At 33.3% G+C, this 16,867-nt stretch overlaps 2 protein-coding genes across 6 annotated transcripts in view; one reads left to right on the top strand and one right to left on the bottom strand.

Annotated features, from left to right (window-relative positions):
• The window catches only part of LOC105225017 (E3 ubiquitin-protein ligase highwire), a 161,568-nt gene that overhangs the window by 55,414 nt on the left and 89,287 nt on the right, over positions 1-16,867 (top strand). The gene's annotated exons all lie outside the window — the stretch shown is intronic.
• The window catches only part of LOC105224998 (uncharacterized), a 52,858-nt gene continuing 36,418 nt past the window's right edge, over positions 428-16,867 (bottom strand). For 3 of the 4 annotated variants that reach the window (XM_019989772.3, XM_049456569.1, XM_049456570.1), the window contains 6 exons: positions 8,978-9,260; positions 8,769-8,911; positions 7,039-7,224; positions 6,866-6,969; positions 5,515-6,803; positions 428-2,492 (listed from right to left, as the gene is read on the bottom strand). In XM_019989772.3, coding sequence (XP_019845331.2) covers positions 1,960-2,492; positions 5,515-6,803; positions 6,866-6,969; positions 7,039-7,224; positions 8,769-8,911; positions 8,978-9,260 — 2,538 coding nt within the window. In that variant the 3' untranslated portion in view covers positions 428-1,959. Of the gene's footprint in view, positions 2,493-2,801; positions 2,909-5,514; positions 6,804-6,865; positions 6,970-7,038; positions 7,225-8,768; positions 8,912-8,977; positions 9,261-16,867 lie in introns of those variants that run through there. The other variant, XM_049456571.1, reaches the window with a different exon arrangement.

Below are 16,867 nucleotides of genomic sequence, written 5' to 3'. Positions count from 1 at the left end.
CCTTTTTTACACAAAAATGTGAAAATATACCATTATTTCTTCATTATTTTCACTCATTTTTGAACAGCTGTAACTTTTTTTCAACTTCCCTGAATTTAATTTTTTTTGTTAAATAAAACTTAAAATTTCACCTTTCCAATAGTATACATAGTGTATGACACAATGTGATTGATAGCACTGGAGATATACGACTGCAACGACATCTATTGACAAAATACGAAAATACTTTTTCGACTACCAATATTTCTATTTTTTTTCTTTAAGTAGCAACCTAGTACTACATTGAAGAATAACACACATTTTTATCATTTCGATTTTTCGAGTTTTATTTATTTTTGTTAAAACATTTTTAACATTCGCAATAAATATTTGTTATTATGCATACCTACAAATATATAATAGATTTCTTTACATCAGTTTAAAGACCTTTCAATTATTAATACAAACTAAATACATATATACAGTGGCGTAAGCCTCGTTGTTCGTCGTTTTATTTTATATAACAAATTTTCTTTTTAGATTTACAATTTTAAATGCTAAATTTTGCAGTTGTATGATCGTAGTATACAAATATATCTTTACTGTTATGTTACTTATGGTCTATAAAGCAAAAATAGTTTGGTTGTTAGGTATTTCTTATATATAATTTATATAGACATACACATTTATGATGCTTTCGTCTTACTTTACTTAATATTTTAAATGTTATATAAATTATTATTAATTAATCACAAGCCATAGGTGTATGCGCGTTTGAAAATGCCAACATTTAGAATGTCCTTTTTTTGTATGCTAATATATATATCAAATTATATATATATTTTTTATATAAAGGTTCTTTTTTTTATAAAAAATAGTGCTATATTTATCAGAAAGGTAATACATGCATTGATACGTAGTGTTCCACTTGTTCAGAAAATTAGAAATTATTGAGTGTAAATAAGTAAAATCAATGAGGGTTTCACTTGTGCAGAAAGATCTAAATAATTGAGTGTAAATAAATATACTCAGTGAGTGTTCCACTTGTTCAGAAAATCTATATTTTGGAAATTCAGTCAAAATATGTGAAGATTTTATATTCACTACATGGCAATTAACTTAAGTGTCGGAATAGTAGTAAGTGCTCTACTTGCTCTGTGAAATCGTGTTGTAAAGATTTTAAGTGATGTTTCGTTTCCATCTCTATTTTCTTATTATATATATTGTGTGATGTTATGATATTATTTAGACACATATAAAAACAATATCTTTTTTTCTTTTCTTTTAGAAAAAGATTTTTAGTAAAACTACAATATCTATAACGTGATTAAGTACCTTTTTTTGAAAAGTCTGCGTTATTTTGTGAAAAAAAATGTGTCAAAGTTAGTGCATAGAAAAATGAGCAAAAAAGTCTGTAGCTTTTCTGGAGTTTGAACAGTTTTTTTTATAAAAATAAATACGAAGTGCTCACGAATATTTTATAAAAATATATATTTTTAGCAATTTTAAATATAAATTTAATGAATATTTGCTTTGAAACATTATAGTTTGAAATATTAACGTTGTATACTTTTAGGCGCACAAGCAATATTTCATCTTCCTTAAATTAAATTTCGTCTGCTTAAATTTCTATTTTACAAATATTTTGTGATAATTTTCTTAGCGCATATATACAAATAATATATAGTTAAATGAAGAAGTGGTCAACACCCTTGCTGTTCTCTACCTTCTAAGACTAATCTTGCCAATAACATCACGTGTATTAATGCCCGCGCAAAGTTTAAATGGATATTTTTTCCAAAGCACTTATAGGACATCATAATTAGTACACCCACTGTCAGGATATAATATCACGCTTGAAAGTTTGCATTAGGTCAGCAGCTTAAAGTGAGTTTGGACGAAAATATTTCTTATATTTTGCTCTCACTTTTATCGCATAGTCTTAGGAGAAACGCATTACGTTATTTACACATATACCGCTCAAGCATCCGCATACACTATAACATCATCGATCAGTACAGTCTCATTGCTGCCACCCGAATGATCCGAGCCCGTATCGGGTGGCAAAGCTCTAGCGCCACGCATGTCCATCTCCGTCTCATCCACTTCGGGCGTAGCCAGACGTGCGAACGTCGAGGCCGGTGTCGGCATCGGTCGTTTGTGCGCAATATCGGGTGCGGTGTAAACTGGCGGTGCGACTAAATGTTTATTGGGCGGATGATCAGCCGCGTTGGGCAGTTGTAAGTTGAGTCTATTTTCGAGATCGTGCGCCTTGCGTTTGACATTCGATGGTGGCAAAGCTGGTCGATTATCAGCGCCGTATGTAGGTAGTTTGCTAACTTGGTATAGCGGGTGTGAGATGTTATTGTTGTCGTTGCTATTATTATTATTATTAATATTACTGGGCGGCAGATGGGTGCGCGGCGCTGCTGTGGGCGCTCTCATGGACGGTTGTGTGGGCAGTCTGTTGGGCATCGGCACTGCATACGGTGGCAAGCGGTGTGCATAGTCGGCTGTATGAGAGAGAAAGTGAGAGATAAATATTTAATTATTGCAAAATTTGTGTTTAAATTAATTTCAAAGCAATCAAAAAATTTTTAGTATTGTTGTGTTTGAAAAGTGTTTCTGGTGTTTGTTAACTATAATCACCGATGTAGAGGAGTCAGAAGAGAGGTCCACAAAAAAAGAAGTGCCGACACCAACTTAGTACATATAACGCTAGTATAACAGATTTTTTTTAAAACTTACTACGAAACTATTAGTAACTAGTTGCTACAACTACAAATACAATGCGTAGGGAAACGTGTTTTTGTTTTGAGTACCTGATGTGCAAAGGTTTTCTTTTGTTTTTGCTGTGTGATTTTAGCTGCCAATTTATCCACGCATAGCCCGAAAGTGCTAACTTAGAATGGGAACGACTATAAAAGTGCTTAAATTAAACGTAATTTTTATTATTTTAATGTGTGCAATTGACTATTGCTTTAGGGAGAAGACATATTATTAAATATTCAATGCCTTTTTATATAAAACCACATTATTAACCACAATTTAATATATTATAAAATAAAATATTAATTAATAATTTAACGATAAAGAAAAAATTGATTTTGTTTTTTAATATTATTGCGCAATATTTTTATTTAAATATTATTATAAGTTATTTCAATTCCATTATTTGTGAAGACTAAAAAAAGTGATTTTTAATAAATAATTTTGTGAATATTTAAAAAAGTGATTTTTCGATAAATATTATTGCGATTTTTTTTTAAATATTATTATAAATTAATTCAACTCGATTATTTGTGAAAAAGTAATTTTTTATAAATATTATTGCGTAATTTTTTATTTAAATATTTTTATAAGATAATTCAATTCGATTATTTGTGAGAAATTAAGAAAGTGATTTTTCGATAAATATTATTGCGCAATTTTTTAATAATTTTTTGCAAAATTTTTAGTTTAAAAAATTAAAATTAAATAAATTTTATATAATAATTTAAAGTTAAATTAAAAGAGTGATTTTTCAATAAAAATTATTGCGCAATATTTTTATTTAAATGCAATTATAAGTTAATTTAATTCGATTATTTATGAAAAACTAAAAAAGTGATTTTTCAATAAAAATTATTGCGCAATATTTTTATTTAAATTTAATTATAAGTTAATTTAATTCGATTATTTATGAAAAACTAAAGAGGTGATTTTTCAATAAAAATTATTGCGCAATATTTGTATTTAAATGTAATTATAAGTTAATCCAATTCGATTATTTGTGAAAAACTTAAAAATAGATTTTTTAAAAATTTTATTGCGCAATTTTTTTATTTTAAAACATACATTTTTTTTAATTAAAATATAATATGATTTGGTTTCATTTTTTTTTTTTGAGATTAAAAAATTGAAATGTTTTTATTTAATGTATTTTTCAATTTTAAATATTAAAACTTTTTAAAATAATATACATACATACGAGTACAATTGTTTTTCAAAAACTAAAAAATATCGTTTGTTTGCAAATATTTATATTTTTAATTTAATAAATTTATCTTTATTTTTAATTAATTTTGTTGTTTTATCAGCAATTTTCTCTAATATATATTAAACAGTAAACTGGTGCGCCAATAAATAAACAAAAAAATATTAGGGGGAAAAAATTAAAAATAAAACAAAACAAAAATAAACATAAAAATATTATAAACTAAAAAATTAAAAATCAGTAAGAAACTCTTAAGCATAAACTCACTTTCAAATAAAAAACACGCAATTTTATTTTAAACTTAACCATAAATTAATTTACAGCTTTTTTTATTTATGTCTTCAATTTAAATTAATCATATTTGACCGTTATAATTTGTGGATCTCAACACAAAACAGAATGCACATAAAGAAAATTCGTAAATAATATTTAATAAATGCACACTTTTAAACAAAACTGTTCGAAATTATTCAAATACACATATAAATTATTTTTATTTACAAAAACCATAACTAAACAACAAAAAATATTATTAAAAATAACTTAAATGGAAATTAATGAGTTCACTATACAAATACTACAACAATACTTGAGCTGCTCAACAAATATATTATACTATATTTACACACACCTCAAATTCTGGCGTGCAAACGTGGCATAAGCTTTTCGAGTGCAATTTTGCACTTAACAGCTTTCGTTGCTGGCGATAAATAAATATTTTTATTCGAAATCGTATATCACTAGATAATGTTGTTAAAGAATAGAGGAATTAAAGTGAAATCGGCGTATATAATGCCTTAATCGATTAAGTACAAGACAACTATCAAAAATGAAAAAATTAAAAGAAACTGGATATTTATCAAATATTTCAAAATGCATGTAAGAAGGTACCTTTTAAGGAGTTAGTAACTTCTGTTCTGTACTGTTCACTTAAAACTCACAGAAATATAAAAAGCTTTCACCCAAATAGGCACTTGTACATAAATATTTAGACCTGATGAAAGCTTCATTTGAACACAAATTCAAAAACGTGAGTTTAAGCTTTCATATAAGTGGCAAAATATCTGTTAGAGGATCATTAAAAACTTCGTAATTATTATAAAAAAGAGGTTTATATTCATTTCGAGTATGTAAAAGTTACAGGCCTGAAAATTTGTCTTGCATAAAAAGCTTAAGCTTCACTTACTGATACTCAAAAGCTTATATTCGAGTTTTTTGCTTTTACTTTCACTTTCTGAGATACAAAAGCTTAAATTCGAGCTTTTTTTATTCGAAGACATAGGCACTTAATAAAACTTTCATCTGCACACACTATTAAAGCTTGAGCTTTCACCGCCGAATTCCAACACTCATTTTAATATATTACAGATTATTCAAAATGTAATAAATTCACAGCCTACAATGTAATGAAAAAGATATCAGGCAAAGGTCAACTAATTGAACCATATCACTTTTGGTGCTGGAGACACACAATGGTGCAGTACTTGTTCTTCTTTTGTGTAATGTGCGTGCCAGTTGTTGTTTTTTCTTATTTGTTGTTTGCTAGTACAATAATTTACCTCGATTATTGATGGGTTCCGCATACTCCAGCTCGGCATTTATGCCCAACGCTAGATCATGTGGTGTCGCATAGACACGACCATCCGCTGGCGATGCATAATCAGGCAGCAATGGTTGACCCAACTCCTCGTAGAACGGTTCATTGGGCATATTAAGCGGTTCGGCGTTGCGTCCATTGTCTACGCCATTGATGCGTTCACGTTCTCTTTCACGTTCGCGTTCACGTTCACGCTCGCGCTCCAAACACACCGCCTCTCGGCTAGCTATTATGTGCGCAGTGTCAATGCAGCCAGCATAGTGTGGTCCAGGGTAATTTTCACGTTGCACACGCGTAAAGCTCTCCGTCCTGCAGATGGCGTTCGTTGTCAGTTGCAGCGGTTGCGATTGCGGCTGCAGATGTTGGACCAAGACTCTGCAGAAGGCATTGAGATCCTGACAACGTTCAACTTCATTTAGTAGATTTTCGATTTTCGTGATAGTTTTAATGCATTGCTTCTCGCTGCGATTTGTTTGCAAAAGTTCGTCGCACAAACGTTTGATTTGTGGCTGTATCTGTGGATGTCGCTTCTCTATTATATCTTGGGCGCGCACGATAATATCACGTTCGCCTTGCGTGAATTCATGTCGATGCTGATGTGACGCGCTAGCACCACGACTGCTCTTACGCTGTTGACACAAGCAACGCAATATCAGCACTAGTATAATGAGTAGCACTACCGCCAATATAATGGCAGTGCCGAGATAGATGATATGCACGAATTGTGTGGCCTGTTGCTCGAGTTCTTCGATTGTAAAGAATTCACCATTCACCTTCTTCAGATTACGATTGGCGCCACAATCTAAAGTTGTCTTCTTTTCGTCACACACTTCATGCTCGTACCGCTGCATATTGAAGGTGGTCGCGTTGAAGCATACACCCAATTTCCGATCGATCGTGCAATAGATTTCTGAACGTAAATCGCGTTCAGAATACGTGTCCAGCCACTCGAGATTGCAGCGACACGGCAGATCGACAATGATCTCACGCAATATGCAATGACGATTTCCTATATTCAAACTGCCCGGCTTCGGTTTGGTTACGGAGTTACTTTCGAAGCGGCAATCGAGGGGTTCTTTCGTTTCCTCCACTATAATGCCGCCGAAGTCACCAAAACTATTTTTCACAATCACAATATTCGACCATTCCTTGATACGCAACCAGTGCTGACCGAGATGTTTGATGTGATTGTCTTTGATGGTGGCATTGATGGTGTTTACATAGATGGCATTCTCGTTGATGGTGTCAATACTGTTTTGTGATAAGTGTATTAGTGCAATTTTAAAATTGTATTGTATTTTCCCGTTACGTACCTGTTGTTTCGTAAAATCAGCTCGCCGATGCCACTGCCATGTATGGCTTCGCCCTCGATGTAGCCAATAACGCCACCAGTGAAGGACACATGCTTGCTGAGCAGCTATAATGGTTTGAGTTGAAGTTGTAAAAAGTTTTATGCCGTCTTATAGTGCGAATTTAGTTTACTCACCTTTTCCGTAATCGAGCGTGATTTGATTATGCCAATGGCGCTATTTTCGAATATAATATTGAAGATGCTGTTGACATCGAAAGAGCCACTATTGATGGTGTTAATGGTGCAATTGTTGAATTTGATCTCACGCATTGAGGCTTCGAAACGATAGATATTGTCGATATGAGAATTCTCGATGTATAACTGAAATTTGAATTTGTAATTATTATTAGGTACAAAGTTACAATTTCGAAAAATCAGTGTTGCAAAACTAAAGTATGCTGCCAAACCATGTATGATTAAGGTCAATTGTGTGGTTTAACACTGTGTTCAATTAATCTTCTCTAAAGATTTCGAAAATTTCTACGAAGTCAAGGCAATAAATTTAGGGTTTCTCAAACTCACGGTTGGTTGAACAACACTCTTATACCGGGTGATTTTTTTGAGGTTATTCATGTTTGACATTTCATCATGAATAGACTTACTAACGTCATTGAATTTTATTACCAATCAGTGTTCGGTTCGAAATGTGTTTCGCCGCTGGAATCATTGGACCGTATTTTTTCAAAGATGCTGTTGGACGGTTACGGTGAATGGCGATCGCTATCGTTCGATGCTAACAAACTTTTTGTTGCCATACAAGTTTTCTGTTTAGCCAGCTACAGTCTGCAGAACAAAGCTGCGCAAGGGTCACTCTCGATTCTCGCGACAACTCGAGGTCGTCGTTTGCAATGGGTGGGTGTTTGACTCCAATCACTGAGAGAGAGTCGGTGAAGGTGTTAATGGCTTCACTGTGAATGGCGGTCAGTACATGTTTGAAGTTTGTTCCGTCCGAAGTCTGGTCGGCGTATTGTTTTATGTCGTCGAAGTTGTTTAGGCCGGTTCTACGTTACCGGAATTAACCCGGATTTTATCCCTCAAAGGGCTGTACTTTCGGAGATCTAATCCCGTTTGGATCGATAAGTTTTAGATTTTTCTTCAAACTTTCTACAGTAATAGTATAATTATGTCTCTTATGGCCGACTAAAACTTGTTAGTGTACTTTTGAATATGAAATAATATCCTTTGATTTCATTTGAACTGCAATATAACATATGATCAAATTTGACCCGGACTAAAAAACTTAATTTTTACGTATTGCACTACACTGGTGGTCTATGAGAACTGCGCTTATCTGGCGGCGTGGACCACCGGTGGTTCCCAAGCAAATTCATTTATCTGGCGTCGTGGACCGTGGATATAAAATAGATTGGGGAATTATAAATTTATATTTGCTGTAGGCGTTTTCAACATAAATAAAATTTATTTGTTATAGTACTTTCTAAAGCTAAACAATTAGAAAAGTGCCGTTATGCAAACAACTTGGCAATCTTGTACATACAATGTATAGAAGCATATATAAAATGCGCCGGGTAGAACGAGTTAAGGAGCCAATGCTTAAACCAATTTAGTCCTAGTCAATTTGATCGAATTACAAGTACATTTCTCAAGTTCATAAAGAAAAAATGGAGTTTTTGTTGTTAAAGAAGTGTGCTCCAAATAGGTTTTAGGGATTTTGATGGACCGTGACTAGATATAAACCAACGAGGATTGTTAAGACCGTCTGTCTTGAAATATTATTTTTCTAACCCTCTTGTAAGAGCCTATTAACAATATTGTTGCACTCCATATCATCCCATATTATGTACTCGGTTGTTTCACGATTCGAAGAATTACAAATAAAGTTTCACCTTTTTAAACACACTCACCTTCGCATCGGCTGAGTTGAACGCCTTCTCCTCGATACGCAAATCAGCTATCCCAAAAAATTTGCCATTAATTTCGGCTTTCTTGAAAGCATTTGAATACAAAATTAAATCGTTACTGTTGCGCACTGTGAATTTTTTACTGCCTACAATAAATAAAGGTTATAGTACAATTCCAATAATAAAATAACAATAAAAATAATAATAGTTACCTGAAAAAGCGCCCTCTCGCACGACCACCGAAAAGACATTTTGCATCACAATATCTGGATATGGCCCCATAATGCTGGCATTACCAGGGAAAGCGCCTGTTGTGATCTCCACTTGTTCACCGCTACTATGAGTACCGACAATTGTGAAACTGTTCAAGACTATATTATTGTCAAATAGATCCTTTTCCAAGCGGAAATGTGTATTTGGTGCTAATTTAATTTCAATTGATTTCGTGTTATTTGGTATGCGATAAATCGGACCGAAAATCTCATTCAGCGGTGTCTGGAGATGAAAAGAAGAAAGAAAATTATTGTAAATTAGTAACTCGAGTGGAAAATGTGTTTGTAAAGCTACTGCGCCATATACATAATATATATTTACACATAGTTTAAGTTATGATAAGTCTGCTGTGGCTATGCGAGGCAGATTTTTTCGTTATAGAGATATAAGAAGATGTTAAATAGTATTAAAATTTATATTTCTTTGTTGCCAGAAACTTATAAATATATTCCCACTACGTAAAGTAATGCATACAACGCAGCAAATATCAGTATTATATATATTTCTCTCTTATAAATACAAATTCTACCAGGTGCTTTATTTATTATTTTGATGAATCATGCTTGATACACAAGTGATACGCAATTACGAATATACTATTATATGTTATAAAGTATTTGTAATATCACTTGCTCTGCATATGTTGTATGACAGTGTATTAAGACCAAAGTACACTTATTGAATTTCAAGAAAACGTAATGATATAGTACATATGTATGTGGAAATTGGAGATATTTAAAAAACAAAAAAATAATAGATAGCACTACACGACAAACTTTTCCTCTTATTTCAATAATGTATAACACTTTCTGGTCAAACTTTACGATATGATACGAGTATGTGCTGAATGGGATCAAATCGGAGCTTCGAAAGACAAACAAACAAAATATTTGCTATATCTTCGAATACACAGTGAAATTCCTCTTACCGGACAACCATCGTTGTGAAGGTTTTGTAGGTCTATAGGAGCTGACCAAATACGGGGGCCTGGCAAAAACGTGTGTTTAAAATGTATGCTTAGAATCACCAAAAAAAAAACAGAAGTCGCAAGATACTCGTATCATCGGTTATCGGAGAAAAATTGAGCGAAATACTATCAAAATATTGCCCGTGTTCGGTCGTTGGAAAGTTCACTTGTCCAATTATAGGAACTGCCGAGTGCTGTACATTGTAATAAGTAAATGAAAAAATAATAATAAAAACGTTTACTTCGCTGCGCCAAAGCTAAAATACCCTTCACAGATTCAAGTTTTTCTAACAATAACTTTAATTGATCGATCAGTTTGCATAACAGCTATATGCTATAGTGATCTCATCTGAGCAATTTCTTCGGAAGGCACCGGTTTCCGTGCTAACAAAATCTGATCGAAGTGTTCCATACAAGGACATAATTTTGATCGCTCAGTTAGTATGGTAGCTAGATGCCAATATCGGATTGTTTCTTGAGTAAAAAAGTGTGTGAGCAAAATTTCAAATCGATATCTCAAAAACTGAGGGACTAGTTCGCGTTCATAAAGACAGACAAGCAGACTAATGGATATGCATAGCTAAATAACTGCTAAGCTAAATCAGGTATTACATATACATATGTTGCAAAGGCAATTTGACGAAGATATAAAAGTGTACTTTATATGCGGGAGCAATTTGCTTGTATTTTATTTTTGATCGATTTAGTCTATTTGACTCTACATGTAAATATTTGTAGTATATTTATTAAATATTAGCACGAGAAATTTCTTAATATCTTAGTTAGATTAGGTTAGTTTGATAGGCCAATATGCCACGTATAGACCACTTTTGGTGCTTTGCGATACCAGATCGAGTTCAATTACTAGGTCCATGAGATGAAGTCATCCTTTAGGAAGCCTCCGTTGGGCACGAATTTAAACAAACTCTGTGGCCTCACTATCGATATCTCTTCCAGTGTATCAAACCGTGGGGACCATAGATGCTTACTGCATAGTCTTACCAAATACACAAGAAGTGGTCCATTTTATTCCCTGGTGCCTTGCTCTAGTCACTTTTCGCCAAACTTTGTAGCCACAATCTGGTTCAAATTTTTTGAACTTTGTTTTTTCACTAAAAATTACTTTCGACCAAAACTCGTTATTATAATTTACGTACGTTTTTGCGAACTCCAAACTCTTCTTTTTACTTTCTTCACTTATAAGTGGATTTATTTGTAGAGTTCGCCCATTATAGCCAGCAGCTCTAAGCGTCTTACGTACGGTTTCATCTCTAACACGTATTCCAGCATACTGAGCGAAGCTTTGATTAATTTCAGGAGATAAAGTAAGTAAACTTTCTTTAATTTTTTTCACGATAAAGATTTTATTACGACTATGCCTTTTGGCATCTTTCGGGAAACGGCGACTTTTGACTCTAATGGATTTCAAAGCGAATCTCAAAAAATAAAAATAAAAATGCTTAATCAAATGAACTAAAGAGTGCCCAGTACTACTACCGCAACTTTTTATAAATTAAATTCATACATTAGGATTAGTATAAAACACTTTTTTTGTATTTATATATTTTTTTTCAAATTTAGCAATACATCAATATACAATGTACGTATGGTAAATGTGAAGGTCAAACATATGAGCTTGAAATTTATGTTATACATTGATCCATTTAATTATGAAGGCAAATTTATGAACTGATTGAAAAATATATTATTAAGCACTTATGCACAAAGGCCTGGTATACAAGTACCATGCAATAAAATACTTAAATACATTGTGGTAAGGAACTTTTATTGTTGAATTATGTGCAAGTAAATTATGCATGAATTGTAAAATACACAAATCTCGCCCTTAAATAACACAGAAATTTCATTCTAATAAATTCTTTTGAAAAACCATAAACATAATAAAATAAAACCACAATAAAATTACTTTTAATTATCAATACCATAACTATTTCCTTAATTTGCCTAATATGTACTAAATGTATGCATGTGTAGATGCATAAGTAAAAGGGAGTACATTAAACTCGAAAATTAGTTTAATTTGCTACGCTGCAAATGATAAGAAAATATAGTATGCATGCATACTCGGAATAAATAACACAACAAATTTGTTTGTGTAGATAACGCAGCGTAAATAATAATTTATTTTTCTCAATGAGTCATCGCGTCAACACTTGCCGCCACCTCGCCGAAGGCACGGCCCTGCCGTACACGTTTGGCTCTTAGCTGCCGTTAGCCAGTTTTGAAATCACTTCGTATAAAATATTTTTTCCTAAAATTGTCATATTTGCGTTTGTTTTTCCAACTTAATATTGCTATTCTACTAAGCGTCTATTTTGTTTTTGATTTCATTTGATGATCTTCAATATTTTCATTGTTTTCGAAATACTCGAACATGTATGTATATGTATGTATATATGGTCATCTGAAATGCAAAATAACGTAAAAACATTTTCAGAAATTTACAGTGGCATGAATGAAACATGACATAAAATGGATCATGAGTGAAAAAAATTTTTAATATTGGTTAAAACTGGTTTATATCTGAGCGCAGTACCTGAAAATGTTGGACCTATGTGATATTATGTATATAATTTGAAGTAGTGAAACATAATCAATAAGACACTCGATTTCGAATTTTTTGATGATACGTTATTTTGCATTTCAAGTGACGATATGTATGTATCGTTGATTTATTGAGTTTATTTACAATATAGTATATCCGCATATTTATACTCTCGCAACAAAGTTGCTAAGGAGAGTATTATAGTTTTGTTCACATAACGGTTGTTTGTAAGTCCTAAAACTAAAAGAGTCAGATATAGGGTTATATATACCAAAGTGATCAGGGTGACGAGTAGAGTTGAAATCCGGATGTCTGTCTGTCCGTCCGTCCGTCCGTCCGTGCAAGCTGTAACTTGAGTAAAAATTGAGATATCATGATGAAACTTGGAACACGTATTTCTTGGCTCCATAAGAAGGTTAAGTTCGAAGATGGGCAAAATCGGCCCACTGCCACGCCCACAAAATGGCGGAAACCGAAAACCTATAAAGTGTCATAACTAAGCCATAAATAAAGATATTAAAGTGAAATTTGGCACAAAGGATCGCATTAGGGAGGGGCATATTTGGACCTAATTTTTTTGGAAAAGTGGGCGTGGCCCCGCCCCCTAATAAGTTTTTTGTACATATCTCGGAAACTACTATAGCTATGTCAACCAAACTCTATAGAGTCGTTTCCTTCAGGCATTTCCATATACAGTTCAAAAATGGAAGAAATCGGATAATAACCACGCCCACCTCTTATACAAAGGTTATGTTGAAAATCACTAAAAGTGCGTTAACCGACTAACAAAAAACGTCAGAAACACTAAATTTTACGGAAGAAATGGCAGAAGGAAGCTGCACCCAGGCTTTTTTTAAAAATTGAAAATGGGCGGGGCGTCGCCCACTTATGGACCAAAAACCATATCTCAGGACTTACTCTACCGATTTCAATGAAATTCGGTATATAATATTTCCTTGACACCCTGATGACATGTACGAAATATGGGTGAAATCGGTTCACAACCACGCCTTCTTCCAATATAACGCTATTTTGAATTCCATCTGATGCCTTCTCTTTATAATATACACATTAGGAACAAATGATGATAGCGGAATAAAACTTTACACATACATATATATAACTTTTCAAGGTCCCTTATATCGAACACGAAGAACTCAGTGCCTAACCTAACCTAATTTTTCACCGAAAATATCGGTAAATCTCTCAGAATTTAATTCTAATTAATTTTACAGCAAAATAAAAAAATATGTAAATGACGGATAATGAAATCTCGATTATCACTTTATCATGCGAGAGTATAAAATGTTCGGTGACACCCGAACTTAGCCCTTCCTTACTTGTTTTATTAGGTATTAAGAATTTAGATATGTATAGCATACATATGTACATGTGAATGTATGTATATACTAAAGCTTAGATCTTGTAGACATTTTGGAGCAAATGAATATTTTTTAATTTAACAGATAATATAAAAATACCAAGAATTAAACAGTTTTAAGACGAATTTTAAATTATATGCAGTGTCGGACAAAACATCTTGGACTCATTCTACGAATTGCATTATCATCTCCTATTCACGCAATTATCATTCTAAGTATATATGAATCACTCAGTTTCGACGTGTGCTTTAGGTCGTTGTCGTATTGAAACGACCATGAAATTGGCATGGGAAAGCATCACGTTCTCAAGGATATTCTTGTACATGAATCGATCCATAATACCACTGAGTCGATAAAGAGGTGCAACAACAAACCAGTAAACATCCCCATACCATAATGGCATCTCCACCATGTTTAACCATATCTTGGCAGCATGTAGGATCTAACAGCTTATTTTTTGGTCAGCGAACACTTCTCATTCCGTCTGAATATTTCAAATTACATTTTGATTCATCGTTCTACGGATCATTCTGTACAACATTGTTTAAGAGACCATCGGTCTGAAGACGGTTTTGTGCCAACGATTTTTAGTGTTCTTACAGAATGAAATTTGCTTCGTCGCACTAACGTTTGTGATTTGCTTATCAAACGTCAAAGAATCCATATTTGAAGCGCATTGTTATTGAAGACGAAAAATGGGTTGTTCACAAAAATGTAAAGCGCAAGACATTACGGTCTACAAACGATGAACTAGCTTAAACCACTTCAAAAGCCGAAAGTCATCAAAAAAAAAGTTATGTTGTCTGTTTGTCGAGGTTTCAAAGAAAACGTTTGTTTTGTGCTTTTGCCTGACAAAATTTTGATTAGTTCTGAAATATATTGTGATCAGCTGGACAAATTGAGTGATCCACTCAAAAGAAGGGGTCAGAATTGATCAATAGAAAAGAAGTTTGATGATTCACCAATGTCGTCTGCAGAATGAATGGGATATGCTGTTACACCCAACATATTTGGCATCTTCGGACTATTACTTGTTTCGGTCTCCGCAAAATTGGATGGGAAAACCTTCACCTCAAATCAGGGCGCTAAAAACCACTTCCACCAGTTTTTTGTTTGCAAGGATCAAACGTGGAAGCGTGGAATATATAATTTCTTAACATAATATCTGTTGTTGAGTTTTGACCGAAAATATTGGTCATTGTATTATATGTTTTAATTTATAATAAAATTCAGAGATAATCCTTTTCTGGCAATAGTATCTCTATGTATCAAAAATGGCTTGAATCGCGGCAAGACTTCCCTGAGCCTCCATATACCTAACATAAAGATTTTCGAATTTCCGGGTGACTTTATGCTGGACGTATCGGCCTATATTTGAGTTATCGCAACGAAAATTAGAGATCATGTTTTACTGTAAACAGTGGACCTAGCCACCTTTCACTATTATTAGTATTTTCGAATATCCGGCTGGCTTTGCTCCATTTGGTGATTGTATGTGAGGTACCTAAATGAAACCCAGGGAACATTTTGCACATGTGGATAAAATCGGGTGGATATTACTTCAACTCCCATATATTAACTATACAAGTATATAATGAGTTTCATTTTTCTACTAAACTTTATGCCGAATATGTCAGTGAGTGTATGAGTTATAGTACAAGGTGTGTTCCAAAGAAAACAGGACTTAAAAAAACAACAGAACAAATTGTTTTTCGACAAAAATCAATTTATTTTATTCAAAATAGTCTCCTTCTGCTTCAATACAGCTTTTTGCATGCTTGAAAATCATGTCAAACGTGTGTTTTACATATCTCGTTGGCTTTTCAATGGCCTCTACGTCTCCATAACGCTTTCCTTTCATGGGCAAATGCATTTTTCCGAGAAGGAAGAAGTCGCACGGTGCCATATCACGTGAATACGGGGAGTGGTTAATTGTTAAAATGTTATTTTTGGTCAAATAATCGTCCTTGAATGTTGGATTCTGAGCAATTTTTGGTCGTCAGTCAATTTGTGCGGAACAAACCGTGCATATACCTTTCGTAAGCCCAAATGTTCGGTCAAAATGCGATAAATCGATGTTTTGGAAATGTTCAATTTCATTTCCATGAATTTCAATGATTATTTCGGCTGATTTATGATGAATTCACGCACAGTTTCGATAGAATTTCCGGTAAACACGGATTTTGATTGGCCCACGTTGAAACCACTCGTGCATTCTGCACTCTGCTACGGGATAGGCAATCATCGCCATAAACTTGTTTCATCAATTGAAACGTTTCGGTAAAAGTTTAACCAATTTTAAAACAAAATTTAATGTTGGCTCTATGTTCGAAGCTCATTTTCGCACCGATAACACAAACATACTGACACTTAAAACGCATTAACTTCACTTCCAATCTATAAAATGTAATGAAATTCTCACTGGATAAAGATAGCAGATTCTAACGCACCAGTCGACATATAGATGGCGGCACCAGGGGGGGATTCAAAAAGTCCTGTTTACTTTGGAACGCACTTTGTATAAATAAAATTGCTTGGATTCCGACGCTCTGGCTGACATTTTACACCTTAAGATATTTCGATGGCATTGACTCCTGCAAGTTGCAAGAGTATAAAGTGTTCGATTGCACTCAAACTTGATCCTTCCTTACTTGTTTTAATGGAAAATGTTAAAGTTCGTTTTTTATACACAGAATTAATAGTAAAAACAACACACTGTAAACATTTACAGAGAACTGATAAGCAATCGGCGCTTATTTATATTTTCAAAATCATGATTCAGTGTTTTCTTTGATAATAATTTTTCTGGAATTAAGTATGTGTCTTAATCTTGAAGATATTAGTGCTCATGCACGACATATTAATCTTTCTTAGAAACTAAAAATTTTAGTACAAGCGTTAATTTTAAGGGAGC

This window comes from Bactrocera dorsalis, chromosome 4 (genome assembly GCF_023373825.1).
Source record: "Bactrocera dorsalis isolate Fly_Bdor chromosome 4, ASM2337382v1, whole genome shotgun sequence".
In the NCBI taxonomy this organism is placed as follows: Eukaryota; Metazoa; Arthropoda; class Insecta; order Diptera; family Tephritidae; genus Bactrocera; species Bactrocera dorsalis.
This window is presented reverse-complemented; position numbering and strand designations above follow the sequence as displayed.